This window comes from Saimiri boliviensis, chromosome 8, assembly GCF_048565385.1.
Source record: "Saimiri boliviensis isolate mSaiBol1 chromosome 8, mSaiBol1.pri, whole genome shotgun sequence".
NCBI lineage: Eukaryota > Metazoa > Chordata > Mammalia > Primates > Cebidae > Saimiri > Saimiri boliviensis.
Window position 1 is genome coordinate 2,596,033 of NC_133456.1, and position 17,886 is coordinate 2,613,918.

Sequence of the window (17,886 nt, forward strand, 5' to 3'; positions counted from 1 at the left end):
ATGTCCTCGTTATACACGAATATACAGTTGGGTCCTTCATATCTTTGGGTTTCCCATCAGTTAATCCAAACAATTGTGGATGGAAAATTTTTTTAAAACTGCAATAAAAATAACAACAGCTGCAAAACACAAAATACAGTATAATAACGAGTATTTATATTAGGTATTATAAATAATCTAGGGATGATTTAAAGCTTATGGGAAGATGTGCAGGGGTTATATGCAAATACCATATCATTTTATATGAGGGATTTGAGCATCCTCAGATTTTAGTATCTGAGTGGAACCAATCCCCATGCATACCGAGAGATGACTGTATATAGGTGTATCTACCTTTTGAAAGGCTGTATACACATATAGAATTGAACATCTTTCAGTTTCCATACAGACTTAACAGTAGCACTTCTGAACTTCATTATCCCCAGCTGCCTTTTATTTTAAGCCTGCAATTTCTTATGCCATTTTAGTTTCAAAATTGTTAGAGCATACAATTTCTCCTTTTGTGGGTGTTTTACCCCATTCTCAGCTCTATTATGTAATTATAATTAAACAGGAACCTTTAGAACTTCTCAAAGACGACATCAAAGTAACCCTGATGGCTGAAACAACAAATCTGTACCTGCGGGGAGCAGGCTGGCTGTGACAAGTCATGGCAGTTGCGTACCACGCAAAGACACTTGGCCTGGGAGCTGTGAGCGGAAGACAAAGTTTAGCACCTGCTCTGCTCACCGACTTATGAGTTCTCATGTGAGGCTGCCAGCCCAGAGGAAGGGCATGGGTTTTTCATTGTCTACCTAAAGGGTGGGGTAAACAGGCACCTTTTTATAATTTGCAGAAAGGTTGCCAAGATCAGAGATGCCTGGAGAAGCCGACCTTAATCCTCATTTTAAGCCTTGTGCTATAGTTTAAAAATTTATGTCTTTTTTGGCATAATATATGTTGGTTTTAAAATCTTACAGAAAAATTGTCAGTCCAGGAAAATGCCTCGTTTACTAGTAAGAGAAAGACACACTGTGTGTGTGTGTGTGTGTGTGTGTGTGTGTTCTGGGGTGTACTTGTGGTTGACATTAATAAAACCTTATTCAATGCAAAGGTATACCGACTCACCGGATTCATACTTTTGGCCTGTTACATAGAGCATATTCTTAAATCAGAAACATAAGTCATCTCAGGCAGGCAAAAGTATATTGTAATAAATTACATGACAGCAAAATTTTGAAAGTTCCTATTAATCTTTAATTTGTGCACAGAGCACTTGTAATTCCTCAAAAGACAGTATTGCAAATGTTTTCCTGGCAATACCCATGCACTGTGTGCATGGTTCTGATCGTTTGGGGTATGTGTGGACGTTGCTGTTTTGGCCACAAGAATCGACACTGCAGTTACCACTGAAATTTCAGAGCTGAGCCGCCATAAAAGTCAGCGTCTTATTCCTTACCTGGCTTCTTAGTGGGGTGGGGAGAGTCCACTGACACGTTTCTAACAGCACCTGATGGCTTGGGTGCTGGCCTCATCCCTGTGAGCAGAGATAATGAAAGGGGATAGTCAGATAGCAAAAATGTCCCATGGAAACTTGGAACAGTTGCCAGTAATAATGTACATTCTTTGTAGAGCAGGGGCACTGGTGTTTTTATGCCAGAACATTTTAATGGACTAATACTATCTGGCTATAGAAAAATATCAAACTAGAGTTTAGTTTTTATAGATATTTTTATAGATACAGATATATCCATATAAAAATAGATATAGAAAATATCTGTATCTATATATAGATATATTATAAAAACAGAAAATATCTATATATCTATATATATATTTTATATATTTATATAAATATATAAAAGATACATATATCTATAAAAATATCTCTCTATATATTTTATAGATATTTTTATAGATATTTTTCTACAGCCAGATAGAAGCCCATTAAAATGAAATGCTAATTCTGCAGAGAAAACATCACAACGAATTTTGATACTCACTAGTTGTGATGTTTTCTCTGCAGAATTAGCATTTCACTGTAAATTGCGATTTTGTCCAGATGTTCCATGAACCTCGTCCCTGATGCCTTCCTGGGTGCTCTTCCTTACCAGGTGGAATTTCATTTATGGTAATTTGGCCACCTTTGGTCAATATTCATCAGTACATTTTGCAGTTTAAAAAAGTTTTTCCTTTTAATCCATGTCCATTTAAAAAAAAAAAAACAAACCTTAGAATTCCAATGTGTTTGGGTTTATACTTAATGAATTGACTTGAAAATTATTCCTAAAGTGGCATTAGCTGTCAGGCTGTTGAGGCCACAGATGATCTTTGGGGACTTGTAACTTGGCCCTGGGAAGGCCTGTAACTCTAAATTACTGTTTGAAAGAAACTGATTTGAAAATCTTTTGTGTGACATTTTGTCTCCTAAGCCACTCAATAATCTAGTGGTTATCACTAGCCATTTGCCTAAATACCCAAGCTTGGACTTTGGGTAGCAATCCCAAAGGGAACTAATTAGGTTTTTGTCCTATTTTTTAAAATATCCTTTCATATTATAAAAATAATCTTTCTTGGTTTGGCTGATAGTCTTTATTATAAAAGAATACAGACAGACAGTTTTAGAATTTCAACAATAAAAATGTCCTGTCCTAAAAAAGAATTCAAGCCAATCTGAGGCTACAATTTACATGTTAAAAAATAGAAATGAAATGTTTAAATTAATACACTGGTTAGTACATTAACTATGACAACAACCCTGTTTTGAGGACTCACTGTGTTCCAGAAGCTGTTTGGGGACAGTATATACTCAATTTGATTTAATGTGTCGGCGGATAGATAAATATATAACAGAAGGTTTGCCTCTCAAAAATAAGATGACATTTTCACGTTCATTTGTCAAATTCAGGAGATGAACCTAATATTGCAATCCCACACCCTCTACAGCTTAAGAAATAAAATATGTAAAATCATGGAGAAATTACCTACGGAATCATGAATTAAAGCTTGCTTACTGTGGTAGTACAAAAATGTTTCTGGGGGCAGTGACTTTTGTGACTAATTCCATAGGCAGGCCACAAGCAAATGGTTCCTTATTCTTCCTCAGCAGTCACGGGGCGAGGGACATGGCTCATTTGAGTGGTTACTCTGTGAATGGCGTACGGAATTGAAGAATACCTGCGTGTGTGTCACTGGGGTAACTTGGCCTGCTGAGGTTTGATTTACCACTATTTCTCCAGGGAAACAAAAAGTTTAATATACTCTAGAAAGCTAGTAGGCTGTTGTCTCGAGGAGATCCTCTTTACAGCCCTTTTCCAAAATCTTCCTGCCCTTGGAAAACACATTTGATCCAATGCTGTGCAAGTGCCTTGCTATTCACGACTTGCTTTGATCCCTTCCAACCCTTTGTGTGCGAGATACGATCCACGTCCCCACAGACGAGGAATCCCAAGGCAACGGGAGACTTAGCAACTTGGCGAAGGTCTCACCGCCAGGAGGCGGCAGGACTCAGGCCTACGCATGCCAGACCCAGAGTCTATGTCTTCAGCACTAAGAGGTGCGCAGAGTACTGCACAGAGAACACTTACTGTGTTTCTCTGCTCATTCCCTTCCCGCTATTCCTCACGGTCACTCTGAGTGAATATATGCCTAGAGCCCTCTACTCTGTCTCTTGGGGGTCTTGAGCTGCCACCACTGTGTGAGGGCTCAGTGGCCATAGCTGCCAAGCATGTCCCGTCCAGCCAGGCCACGGGTGAATGGGACTCAGAAAACAGTCCAAAGCTGACAGCAGTCGCTGGCCAGGCATATGCAAATCCACCAAGTCACAGAGGCCGCTAGGTTAGAAATCTAGGAGCTCTGATGCAGGGTTACATTATACGTAAGACCAAAGATAAAAATTCCCTTGCCCTCTTTTTTTCTTTTTTTTTAATCCAGGGAGAATCTGGAAGAAAAGAGCCATTTTCTGTGTAGCTGGAGACAGAGGCATCGTATCCTTAGGACCTTTAAGATGTAAGTTTGCAAAGCAGATAGAGAATCAGCTGTGAAACTAGACCTTCTCCAGCCTATATAAATGGAAGGAAGCCAGTGGTGCCTGAAAGCACTGCGAAGGGCCATGCAAAAGGCCGCCGAGTGGCTCAGTGGGAAGATCTGGGGACAGGAGACTGAGCTCTTGTTCTGGACTTCCTCTCCTGCACCTAGCTGCAGTGTGGGCATTTCACCGGGGCCAGAACCAGAGACACTAGTGAACATCTCTTGCCCTGAGTCAGCGGAGAGCAAATGAAGGCCAAAGGTAGCAGAGAGGCAATGGGAAGAGAAAGGAGAAAATCAGTAAGAGATACAACAGAGAACGACTCCACAAGAATTGGCACCCAGTTAGATAGACTGGCTCAAGCCGTGACCTGACCTCTTTTTCCCTCAGGCAGAATTAATCAACACATCTTCTAAAGGGCAGAGTCAGCTCTATAAGCACCAAGACTTGAGCCTCTGAATGAGCCCCCAACTGCCATATGGGAGTCCTCCAAAAATCTCTGAATTTACACATTTCACCCCTCAGTAATTTATCATCCAAGATGAAGTAACAATCTGGGTATTTTTAACCATGGTAACAAAAACTTTGCAAACAAACAGAATAAATGGGAAATCAGTTCTTAAATGTACCAGTGACTTCATTCCCTGTGATCAAAAAGGGGTGATATTTATGGATGATTGGTTACTGCACTCCTGTCCCAAATCTTAACACCTGGCTAAAAAGCTGGGGCAGGGAGCCAGCAGGCTGGAAGATTTAGTTACAGCCCAGAAAAGCACATTCCTCAGACTGAGGGGACTGGATTCTCGTGCAGCACACTCACGTGGGGGAAGTAAATTGTGGTTCCCTCATTAGGCTGTAGAGAACGGAGCCTAGGTTTCAGGTATTTAACAATATCTGCCAAACCACACATGTCAAGGTGGTTTCAGAATTACACTTCGCCTGGTACCATAATGGCTTTCAATAAATGTTGGTTGAATGAAAACATAAGCTGCACAGCTTCTCTCAGGGAGAAAGAGATTGTCTAGCACTGGGATTGGCAAACGTTTTCTGTACTTGCTTTCACAGCACAATGGCATAATTAAATATTTGTGAAAGAGACGGTATGGTCCAGAGTTGAAAATATTTATCCTTTACGGAAACAGTCTGCCAGCCCTACACTAGACGATATTTTCACCTTCGAGGGCCATACCGTCTCTGCCACAACAATTCAACTCTACCGTTACACTGTATATGTACCTTTGTACACAGTACACCTTGTATGTGAAAGGTAGATGTATTCCAATAAAACTTTATTTACAGAAACAGGCAATGGGCCAGATTTGGCTTGTGGGGCTGTAGTTTGCACAGTTCTTTGGCCTAGTGTATGCATGGCTTGTTGCATACCTGTAGGCGGGTCTCAAGGAGATTTTAATAGATAGGACACATCAGCTAAGCTGAGACCCATCTCTGGAAAGTAGAATGCTAGAAAAAATACCCACTTTAGATCTCAGCCTCGACAGGCTACTTTCCAACCTTGGAGTAGAGCAATAACTATCTACACATACATGTATAAAATACACATACATCAGGGAAAATATCTATAACGATGTTGTGAAATAAGAAACAAAACCCTGGGTTCAAGATATTCCTGAGGGTTATGGAATCAAAAGATTTTTGTAGAGACCTCAACAATCAAAGGCCTACAGTCTTGAGGCCTCAGAATCTGTTTTTCTTTTAAGTCTTCCAAGGGCACCACCTTAGTTGGTCTAAGACCATAAAGAACACGTCCTATAGGAACTACAAATTAAAACCACAATGAGATACCACCTTATTCCTGCCAGAATGGATATTAAAAAGTCAGAAAACAACAGATGATGGCGTATATGTGGAGAAAAGGGATCACTTGTACATTGCTGAGAGAATGTAAATTAGTGCAACCTCTATGGAAGGCAGCTTGGAGATTCCTTAAAGAACTAATAGTGGAACTACCATTCGATCCAGCAATCCTACGACTGGATATCTACTTAAAGGAAAGTAAGTCACTACATGAAAAAGACACAAGCACATGTATGTTTATTGCAGCACAATTCACAATCACAAAGATAGGGAACCAACTTAAATGCCCACTGACTAATGAGTGGATAAAGAAAATATTTGGCATATATACAACATGGAATACTACCCAGTGATAAAAAAAAGGAACATGATCTTGTCTTTTGCAGCAGTTTGGATGGATCTACGGGACATTATTCTAAGTGAAGTAATTCAGGAGTGGAAAACCAAAAATTGTATGTTCTCACTTAAAAGTGGGAGGTAAGCTATAAGTACATAAAGACATACAGAGGGATATAATGGACTTTAGAGACTCAGGGGGAGGGTGAGAGGTGGCGAGGGATAAAAAAACTATAACATATTAGGTCTAGTGTACACTATTCAGGTGATCAGTACACTAAAATCTCAAATTCGCCACTATATAATTCAGCCATGTAACAAAAAAGCCATTCATGTTTATCCATGTAACAAAAAACCCAAAAGGTGTTGAAATAAAAAAATTTAAAATACAATTAAAAAGAATATGTCCTATAGATTGCAAATACTTCCTTTATCAACTAATTTTTTAAAATGTGAAATATCTGAGTTAAAAATGTTAGCAAGAAAAACTGTAGGAAGATATATGTGAGATGGATAATAAAGATAAATATTCTGAGTAAGATGTCAAAGCTGAACATGAAAGTAGTTAACACAAAAATGATGCATTCGAAGAGTCAACAGAGGCTGAAAGTCAGTGTGGATGAGACAGAATTGTTTCAGAGAAGAAATAAACTTATGTGAACAGCTGCACTGCTATAAAGAAGTCTGATCAAAACTACGCAGAATCAAAGGAAGGTGGACTCAGGTTAAGTCCGAAATCTGGACAGGAGAGATTTTTAAACATTTTTTCCTCACCAATTTCTTCTTTTCTTTTTTCTTTATGTATATATTTTATTGCACTTTAGGTTCTGGGGCACATGTGCAGAACATGCAGGATTGTTGCATAGATACATACATGGCAGTGTGGTTTGCTGCCTCTATCCCCATGTCACCTATATCTGGCATTTCTCCCCATGTTATCCCTCTCCAACTTCCCTACCCTCCACTGTCTCTCCCTTATTCCCCTGGCAACAGACCCCAGTGTGTGATGCCCCCCCTACCTGTGTCCATGTGTTCTATTATTCAATACCCATCTATGAATGAGATTATGCAGTGTTTTTCTGTTCTTGTGTCAGTTTGCTGAGAATGATGGTTTCCAGATTGATCCATGTCCCTACAAAGGACAGGAACTCATTGTTTTTTATGGCTGCGTAGTATTCCATGATACATATGTGCCACATTTTCTTGTCTAGTCTATCACTGATGGGCATTTGGGTTGGTTCCAGGTCTTTGATATTGTAAACAGTGCCACAATGAACATACATGTGCATGTGTCTTTATAATAGAAAGATTTACAATCCTTTGGATATATACCCAGTAATGGGATTGCTGGGTCAAATGGAATTTCTATTTGTAGGTCCTTGAGGAATTGCCACACTGTCTTCCACAATGGTTGACCTAATTTACACTCCTACCAACAGGGTAAAAGTGTTCCTATTTCTCTACATCCTCTCCAGCATCTGTTGTCTCCAGATTTTTTAATGATTGCCATTGTAACTGGCATGAGATGGTATCTCAATGGGGTTTTGATTTGCATTTCTCTAATGACCAGTGATGATGAGCATTTTTTCATGTTTGTTGGCCTCATAAATGTCTTCTTTTGAAAAGTGTCTGTTCATATCCTTTGCCCACTTTTGAATGGGTTTCTTGTTTTTCTTTCTTTTAAATCTGTTTTAGTTCTTTGTAGATTCTGGATATTAGCTCTTTGTCAGATGGGTAGATCACAAAAATTTTTTCCCATTCTTTTGGTTGCTGGTTCAGTCTAATGATTGCTTCTTTTGCTGTAGAGAAGGTCTGGAGTTTAATTAGATCTCATTTGTCCATTTTGAGTTTTGTTGCCAATGCTTTTGGTGTTTTAGTCATGAAGTCCTTGCCTATGCCTATGTCCTGAATGGTTTTGCCTAGGTTTTCTTCTAGGGTTTTTATGGTGTTAGGCCTTAGGTTTAAGTGGTTTGTAGTTCTCCTTGAAGATGGCCTTTACATCCTTTTTTAGTTGTATTCCTAGGTATTTTATTCTCTTTGTAGCAACTGTGAATGGCAGTATCCAGTTCTTTAAGGATACAAAAGAGACTTTGTATCCTGAGACTTTGCTGAAGTTGCTTATCAGTTTCAGGAGACTTTGGGCTGAGACATGGAGTCTTCTAAATATACAATCATGTCATCTGCAAATAGATACAATTTGACTTCCTCTTCCTAAATGAATACACTTTATTTCATTTTCTTGCCTGACTGCTCTGGCTAGAACTTCTAATACTACATTGAATAGGAATGGTGAGAGGGGTCATCCTTGTCTAGTGTGATCACAGCTACTTTGTCTTTCATTTGCTTGGTTGACATCTAAGTGCTTTCTTTTATTTTAACCTAAGCAACTTCCAAAGAAATATTTGAATATTAAACAATTTTTACCTGCCTTCCTCCCAAAAGAAGCTGAGAGAAGGTGGTGCTGTTTACAACCTAATTTTTTTATGTCAATCTCAAAAATTATGCACAATCGAATCCCACTGTTGGGAAGAATAAAAGGAGTAGCTGAGCTCAAATAGATATTGGAATGCTTTGTTGCTTTTCCTGAGTCACAGATTTATAGTGTTGGCCTCATTATTTGGTTTGAAGATAAACGAATTCCTAGAAATTCAGAGAGTGTAACAATCAAGTACAAAAAGCACATTCTTAAAGTTAAATAATTTTTAGGCGAAATATCTCTACACATTATTCATGTCTCTTTAGACAACTGTCATGGGTTAATCAGAAATATATGCATTAAAAATACTAATTTTTTAACCTATGTGAATACAAGAGTTATACTACTAAAAATATTTAAAAAGAATGATACAATTCTATGTTAAGGCATCTAAATAACTACCATTTACACAAGGAATAAATTGGGTGTTTGAATATTTGTTAGATCATTATCCTAGTTTTTCTAACATGATACTTACTCCCATAGATCTGACTAGATAAGAGCTATGGATGATTTGAAAGCATTAATGACTGTAACCAGCATAATCAAATGCGAACTGCTCTGATTAAATATTTCTTGATTGAATTTCATATTCCAGATTGCTAACAGATGCAGTTATTCAAAAACTGTTTAATGGTACTTGTTAAATTATAAACTTAAAAACCAACTAATTACAGTTCAGGGACCAGTCTGTGTATAAAAACTATTTTGAAATTAGGGGAAATAGCTATTTTGTGTTTTCACTCAATTTATAATTAATCAGGATCATTTTAAGAAAATTATATATAGTCGCTAGTAGACTAGGTTTAGAAAAGTGAAAAAGTCTTCACTATTTTTAGAGACAGTTGAAGTTTGGATTTGGAATGAGCTATAATTTTCAGTTACAGATTTCCTAAGAACTTTAAGAACTGGTAAAAAGGAAATTAAAACGTGACTTCAACAAAATCATGAAAATTGAGTAACATTTACAGTTTTGACAGGATAAAAAGGAAGTTCATTTGTGATTCTTACCTGTTCCCACTCCGTTCCCACTGGGCATCCCACTAGGTTTGGGTCTCATGGGTCTTGCAGTTGTCCTATTCAGAACTAAAATAAAGTGGGGTATAAATAGTTCATTTTCTTATTGAAAGTTTGCAGCCAAGAGAAACAAAATTTCTGAGAGAATTGAAAGTCATTTAACTAGGCAATAAAAAAGATGATTTACCAAAAAATATTATTCAGAGTATAGAAACCACTATCTTGTATAAAAATAATAGACTTGAATTTCAAAAGAGAGACCTGAATTGGTACTCTCGAGATGATCACTGGGCTTCAATACTGGACTTGGAAAAAGTAACTGGCAAGGGAATTTATAATCTGAAGTGGGAAATATCTCGCTTCATTTATAAGCATTAGCTACGTTCCAAAATGGAACTGAAGAAAGATCAGGACTACATATGCCTAAAGAAAAACAAAATCTGAAGCGTATTTGTCAAGGCCTCCATTCATAAGCTGGAGTCTTTCCACATCCCGTCATGGGAATCTCTAGGTACAGAGGTTTCATTATATTAGTCCTTTCACAAAGTCCACTGTCAAACACAGAACTTGATGAAAACATTTCACTTTCCTGCTCGGGAGAAAGTCATAGCCTTACTAAAGCCTTAAGAAGTGACCAATTTTATAATCTACTTAGAAAACTCTTTAAGGAAGAACATTAAGTGTATTGTGCTTATGCGAGAAGCTCTGGAGCCATACTGCTCATTTTGGATTCACTTTCTAGTTCTCTGTTTCTCAGCTTCCTCAACTGTATCTCACAGGACACATGACCAGTGCTCAGTCATTAGTAGCCATGATTGTTACTGCTTACTTTTTAGAAATGTTTAATATAACCAGTCTCACATTAAGCTCTTAACACCTACCATGACATACAAGTCACAGGGAGATACACGTGTTTATGAAAGATTTCTGTGCCCAATTACCTTTAGAAGTTGGAAAATTATAAAAAAAAATACATGGACTCTCCATAAACCAAAGAATATAAAATTATTGTTCTAAAGATGATGCATTCACCAAGAACATTCATTTGTAAGCAGGTTTCATCATTTGGAACTGTAAGACTCAGAATCACAAAGAAAAAGAAAATAAAATACCAGCATTTGGTTCAACTTGTGTCTCAGCATAAGAGTAATTTCCATGAACTAAACCCCTCCAAGTTAACTTTTTTCTGAACAAGCTTCAGTGAGGGAGATTTTAGGACCTTTAGAAAATTTAGTAAATTTAATGTATTTCCCAATATATAATTGTAACTTTATTTTTGCTGTTTAGAACTTGTGATATTTTTATTCTCTGAAGGAATCAAGTAAAAATATTCACCCAGAATAACAGCTTTTCCATGCTGAAAAGAGACCCTCTTTTATTAAGACAGAAAGAATATCTGAAAGTATTAAATAATATCATGTTATAACTAACTCTGTGCTATCTCTATAACTGTCATGGAAAACTGTCCAACACTATTTTAAAAATACATTTATATCAGTAAAGTTTCATAGTGATCTCTGCATCTGATTATCCTTAAAATCCGTAGTCTAGTCTTAGCACATTTCTGGATTCATCAGTACATTTCCACTTATCCACATGGATCAGAGTCTCTCTGTATGTCTCTTATTGCAATGTAAGGATATGTAGTCCCCTTTGGCGTATTTGGCTGTTTCAATCCATTTCATATCTTCCCCTGCCTGATTATTTAAGTCATCAGAGAAATAACTTACCAGGTCTGGTGTGTGGCTTGTCAGATATTCTGGGCCTCACAGGAGTAGTATAAAATCTGTGTGGTGCTGAAAGAGAGGAACACTTTATATTTACTAAGCAACAGACCAAAGCCTCCTGAATGGAGATTTAGCATCCCAGGGACCAACGACTCATGCACTTTGCATGGAAGTAGAAAGAAGTTTCAGAAAATTCCCATTATGCATTATAGACTTCATGCTAAAGGAAAACAAAACATACATGACTGAAAATTAAAGATGCACGTAGAGGTAGTTCATTTGTAAGGTGTGCTAAGGATTAGTCATCATTTAGTCCTTATTCAAGAGCATGCATTTTACCAGATGGTTGTTTAACATGCTAAACACGTAAGACATTCATCTGCCTGTTCATCTGTCCATCTATCCATTCATCTAACCTCTCAGTAAAAAGTCATTGTGAAATACTAGTTTGCTAAAGAAGTCAAACAATCTTAAAGCTAAAAAGAGAAATGAATGTTTAGGTAGGTAAAGAAGAAAGAATAGGAGTATGTGGTCTCTATCAAATGGTCTCTGCTCAGGAACCTGAAATGAGTGCGTATTCATTCAGTGCCATCCAAAATGCTGTGGAAATGACAGAATATGACATCTGGTGCCCTGCCTGGCAAAAGAGGGCAAGAAAGCAGCAAGAACTCAGATAAGTCCTGGCACGGACCCTTGTTTCTCTCTGGCCCTGTCATCCAGGACCTGCACAGAAGGGCCTCCTAAGACTTGCTAAATGAGTAAGTGAGTGACCATCGTATGCAGGCAAACTTGTGAGAACCTGATGAGATATTAACGCATCCTAAGGTTTTAACATAGGCATTTATTCTGGAATTCATCCGTTCCACGCTGCTCGCCTCTGTCCCCACCTCCCCATCAGATACTTCCTCCTGCCACCAGCTTTCTTGGTAACCTGTTTGGAAAATGTTTTTCTTGCAAACTATGCAAGTAGATAACATCGTTTTAATGACTTTTTGTTCACATATTCAGTGGATATTTATAAAGCCATAAATCAGCAATGCCTTGCTTACGAAGTTAAAAAAGCATGCCTGTGAAATAGGTTATAATGTAGCTCCTTTATCAACTTCCAATGTAAAGACTGTGGTGAGCAACATTTCACTGCACTTCAAGCTGACAGCAGTGGACACATACTGAAATTTTCTGTACGTTCAGTTTGGGCCTTCCCAAGTGTAATAACCAGACTGAACACAGGTACTGATGCTCTAAAAATTAATTTTTACAGACCCTAAAGGGCCTGATGATTATTTGCAATTTTTTTCTTTCAAGTTTGAGATGGTGGGATTCTCTGTTAATTTAACCTATTTCAGCTTTCCATGGAAATCCCTCTGAATGTTAAGTTGCTTCTGCTTAAAAAGAAAGTAAGAATCATAGTTCTTGTCTCATTATAGAACATATGGAAGTTTTAAGACTTTGGACAGGAAAGAGATTGAGAGTAGACCACAGAAATAATCAGCACTACATTATTTCAAAGCCACTGCGTCTGAATGTTTGTAGTAGTTTTCTCCATGGTCTTCATTTAAATCGAGAATTTTTTAATGAAAGAGCTGAAATATAATTTGAATTCAGGTTTTAAGCTACTATTATAGTTCATCACCAAACAATACATGGCCTTGAGAAAACTGCCGTAAGGTTTCAATTTTATTTTATCGTATTTCTATTTTTTATTTTATTTTTGAGACAGAGTCTCACTCTGTTGCCAGGCGCCAGGCCGGAGTACAGTGGCATGAGCTTGGCTCACTGCAACCTCCGCCTCCGGGGTTCAAGCTATTTTCCTGCCTCAGCCTCCTGAGTAGCTGGGACTACAGGCACATGCCACCACAGCCAGCTGATTTTTTTTTTTTTTTTTAGTAGAGGTGGGGTTTCATCATGTTGGCCAGGATGGTCTCGATCTCTTGACCTCATGATCCACCCGCCTCCGCCTCCCAAAGTGCTGGGGTTACAGGCGTGAGCCACTGCGCCTGGCAAGGGTTTCAATTTTAAACATAGAAAAAGAACTAAGGATATAAGAAAAAAGTCAACATATACAAACATGTTAAGACAATTTATATAATGATATGAGATCATGGATAGACTCCCAATAACCAGTGAAATTTACATTTAATACAATATTTTGAAGGAATTTGATTAAAATTCCATATATAGTAGTAATAGTGACACAATACTAACATTCTCTTTAAGAAAGGGCAAAAAAAAAAAAAAAAGGGAAAGAACAGGCCTATTGTCTTTTATTTTCATTCTGAAATCCTTAAATCTCTAAAAAGCTGAAATTGTTCTCATTTGGCAACACAACCTGTGTGGAATGCGAGTATTTATCTGCTTTTTGTAAATATTTACGTATTTTGTGGTAAAACCAGTTTGATTATGATAATCCAACTATCTTCCCTTAAACCAGAAATTAAAGAGATTTGCAAAAACACAAAATAATAAATATACAGAAATCAGGGTGGAATAGGGCTGTATCGCGACTGGACATCTGTTCATTGTTGAGGCTGATCATAGAGACGTGATAGGGCTGTCATTGTATTATGCTTCCGACTTCTATGCACAATTATAAATAAATAGCAAATAAAAATTTAATGAATAAAAGTTTAGGCCGGGCGCGGTGGCTCACGCCTGTAATCCCAGCACTTTGGGAGGCCGAGGCGGGTGGATCACGAGGTCAAGAGATCGAGACCATCCTGGTCAACATGGTGAAACCCCGTCTCTACTAAAAATACAAAAAATTAGCTGGGCATGGTGGCGTGTGCCTGTAATCCCAGCTACTCAGGAGGCTGAGGCAGGAGAATTGCCTGAACCCAGGAGGCGGAGGTTGCGGTGAGTCGAGCTCGCACCATTGCACTCCAGCCTGGGTAACAAGGGTGAAACTCCGTCTCAAAAAAAAAAAAAAAAAAGTTTAAAACATGAAATGAAAGTTAAACCAAACGAACAAGCAGAAAAGATTTAGAAAATTTAAAGGAACTGCCCTTTACCATAGAGAGTCTTTCTTCATCATGTTTACTTGGAATAAATATTGCCCCAGTGACACAACATGTACTTTAAAATTAGATTTCTTTTATTATCATTTCCTCTCAGTATCAAACTTCTCCCACCAGCTTTCTCCCTCAGATTAGAGGTCATAATGGGCAACATATACTTATTTGTCTTCTAACTCCCTAAATGTTTGCTTTTGTTTTTCTTACTTTTGGCTTTCTACCATCTGATAGAAGCAGAACGGGCAAAGGGGTCATTAAAACATCAACAACAACAAACTATTAGAAGTCCACAAGTGTCATAACCTAAGTAGGATAACAGGAAAGAAAAGTATAAACAGGAGCAGCATTCTGAGTGCATCAAGATGAGACAGGGCTTTGTGTATGTGAGTTCACTTTCCCCAAAGTAGAAAGTCACAGAGAAGAAATAAAAAATAGGAAATCACTTCTCTGGAAGTTAGATATTATCTTAATTTTGAAAAGTGACTTTTCTTGTTCATAGCTTTTTTTCTTACCCACAATATTAATGTGTTTCATCAAATGGGAGAGATGGGAGAAAGTGAGAAAGAGAGAGAGGAGGAGGAGGATGTCCAGGATGAAGAGGGAGGAGGAAGAGGAAGATAACAGTTATTATTTATCAGATATGGAAATTGAGGCAAATGAAGGTCAACTGTAGGGAAAAAATGGGATCCTTCATTCTTAGTTATAAGCATGAAGTTGGTCAACAAGACATTCAAAAAAGTAAGCTCCGATCAAAGAACCTGTCTTCCCTATATTCAACTTATATTCATATAAGTATTCAGATTTGGCTGACTTCTTTCACCTATAAAATGACAAAAAAACAGTCAAGTAATCCACTGTGATGAGAAATGACATTCTGAAAAGAAAATTTCTTTCCTGATTAGAAGTAAATAAGGAAAAGTTGTTCTCCAGAGGTGGGGAGAAGATTACCCTGAGTTGTCTTTGCCAGTTCTGTTGTTCGTGGAATCTTAGTTGTTAAGGGTTCTTGGGTGGATTGGTCTGTTTCTTCTGTAGAAAGCACAGTAAGATGGCTTGTTTTAAATAATTATCATTATGAATATGACCAAAAAACCCATGCTCTTTTCTGCCCCATGCAATAATAAAAGGATAAAATGCATTTAGAAATACACTCAGTAATCACAATAATCCAAAGTTAATGGTACATTTTAATAACTCTCATTTGTGATATCTGCTTACACTATTATTTTAATGATTGTCATAAGGATTTCCAAAAGCTTTTAGCTCAAGATCATTGTTTCATTACGCTAATTGTGGCTATTCTTGGATATGGCTCAGGTATGAAAGTCTCCTAGTTGCCTTTAGGTATTTATCTATTTCACGTTTCTTCCCTGCCCATCAATCCCACATGTTATTTTGATGAGCTGGAAAGAAAACATATCATATGAAAAGATGTGTATTTATATCACATAGAAACAAATATTCTATTTTTCTCATGTGAAAATCAGAGTGTATGTTTGACATACAAATACAATCCTCCTGACAAAATAAAAAAAATATATACAGCAATACTTCCATTCCCATGGTACCTTAAAATCATAGAGCAGACAGACACAGCAAATTACACTGTTCACATTGCCCATACTAGATCCAAGGAAATACTTGGTGTAAATGATAAACTGCTATCATTTTGTTTTCTGTCTTTTTTTATTCTCTTAATTCTGCTCAAGAAACATATTTGTGGTAACTGACAGGTAGTAGTTCTGACGTGAATAAACCAAGGCACATTAAAAGAACAGGGAGAAGTTAAGTAATCAGCATATCCAGTAGTGGCTTCTGAAAAGTTCTTTTAACTTTTCCATCATGGGTGACATTGATTTTGCAGACATAAGCTAGACCAGATGAATATTTGATTAGGATATATTTGCTCACTCAATTTTAATATTTTCTTCTGAAAGGATATTAAAATGTGATTGCTAACTTTATTTCAGTTGGCACCCGTGAAGGACGGATGATTAGAAATGAAGAGAGGCAAATAGGGCCACTGATTGAATCAAAGACACGTGGCATGTGGTGTGGACAGGACAGAGGAGCCACGCCAGGCACTCTAGTTTTTTGGTTTGTTTTCAGCCAAGAGAGAGGCAAAGTGGGGTTTTCCACAGAGCGAATGCATTTGTGTTGAGCTCCTTGAAAGTATGTCCAGCTCATCCCAATGGACCTTTCCAACTTACCCTGTTTCTCCAGGCAACTACCCGCTCATCAGTTTACTCCAACTGCCACTTCTTGCCCTGAGCCTCTTTCCCATCTGTCCATAACTTGAAAGAACCATTTGGGTCTTTGACTGGTCAACTCTCATTCCAACTTGAAGACCCGCTGTAAATGACGCTAACCTGAGAAGCCTTTCCTTATGTCTCCAGGTAGTTTGTTCAACATGCTGCTCATTTCTCTATCATACTCATTGTGATATAGTATAATGTTGACGTTAATCCTAGGCACTCTGGTGGCTGACTGTGCAGATTATAATCCTGGCTCTGCCACCAGCTGTTTCATCTTGGCCAAATTTTTAAAACGTTTATGCCTCAATTTTTTAGTCTGTAAAATGGGGCAAGTAATAGAACTAATTTCACAGAGTTACTTGGTTTGAAGTTTAAAAAGGCATGTAGTATATTGGGTGGCACAGAGCCTGCAGTATTGTAACTAAGTCCTGTCTTCATATTAGAGGGTGAACTCTCTAGGGTAAGGATTCCTCTTTCAAAGTTTCTTTTTAGAACTGCCTCACTTATCACTGCACTCAGCACTCAGTAAAGGCTTAATAAGTACTAGATAACTAATTTTTCCTCCCAAATACCGTTTAAAATACAGAAAAAGCAACAAAAAAGAATAGCATTGACTTAGGAACAATTTTCTTTTTAGAATACTTAAAATTTTTAAGTATTAAGAACCATTTGAACTTAATACTTAAAGAATACACTTTTTAAGTATTCTAAATCACAATCACTAGAGCCAATTTAACACATCTTAAGATATGTTAAAACATTCTCGTTTTATATTGAAAGTCAGCATAAATATGAGAAGGATAAATACACAGTTAATGTAAAGGGATCAAGTAAAATGGATTTTTAAAACAACCTATTATTTAGAAACAATCCATGAATGTAATGTATTATGGCTACTTTAAGGGAAATTCCTAAAAGGCAGACTCTCCTTGAACAAAAATTAAAACAAAATTTACCCAGAGTGGTCTGTAGTTCCTCTTGACTAGGACTCGGGGAAATCATGGGTATAAAAGGGATGCCTCGTGTCTCTAGAGGAGCTGAAAAAGGAAAAGGACCAAAGTTGTGAATTTTTAGATTCAAAGCCAGCACCGGACCAGACTGGTATTACACGAAATTCCTTCACTTGAAATAGAAAAAGGAAAGAAGAAAGTTAAGTGTGCACACAACTCTCAGAAAAATGACCGTGGAATATTAGAATAATGGTTCTCAACTGTTTTTTCACCAGGACGTATACTACATGACATCC

General features: G+C 37.6%; 1 protein-coding gene across 15 annotated transcripts in view; it reads right to left on the bottom strand.

Moving 5' to 3' along the window:
* The window catches only part of ABI3BP (ABI family member 3 binding protein), a 248,398-nt gene that overhangs the window by 28,304 nt on the left and 202,208 nt on the right, over window positions 1-17,886 (bottom strand). For 11 of the 15 annotated variants that reach the window (XM_074403572.1, XM_074403571.1, XM_074403568.1 and 8 more), the window contains 5 exons: window positions 17,597-17,677; window positions 15,337-15,414; window positions 11,381-11,446; window positions 9,645-9,719; window positions 1,439-1,516 (listed from right to left, as the gene is read on the bottom strand). In XM_074403572.1, the coding sequence (XP_074259673.1) occupies window positions 1,439-1,516; window positions 9,645-9,719; window positions 11,381-11,446; window positions 15,337-15,414; window positions 17,597-17,677 (378 nt within the window). The remainder of the gene's footprint in view (window positions 1-1,438; window positions 1,517-9,644; window positions 9,720-11,380; window positions 11,447-15,336; window positions 15,415-17,596; window positions 17,678-17,886) is intronic. The other 4 variants (XM_074403567.1, XM_074403562.1, XM_074403570.1 and 1 more) reach the window with 2 other exon arrangements.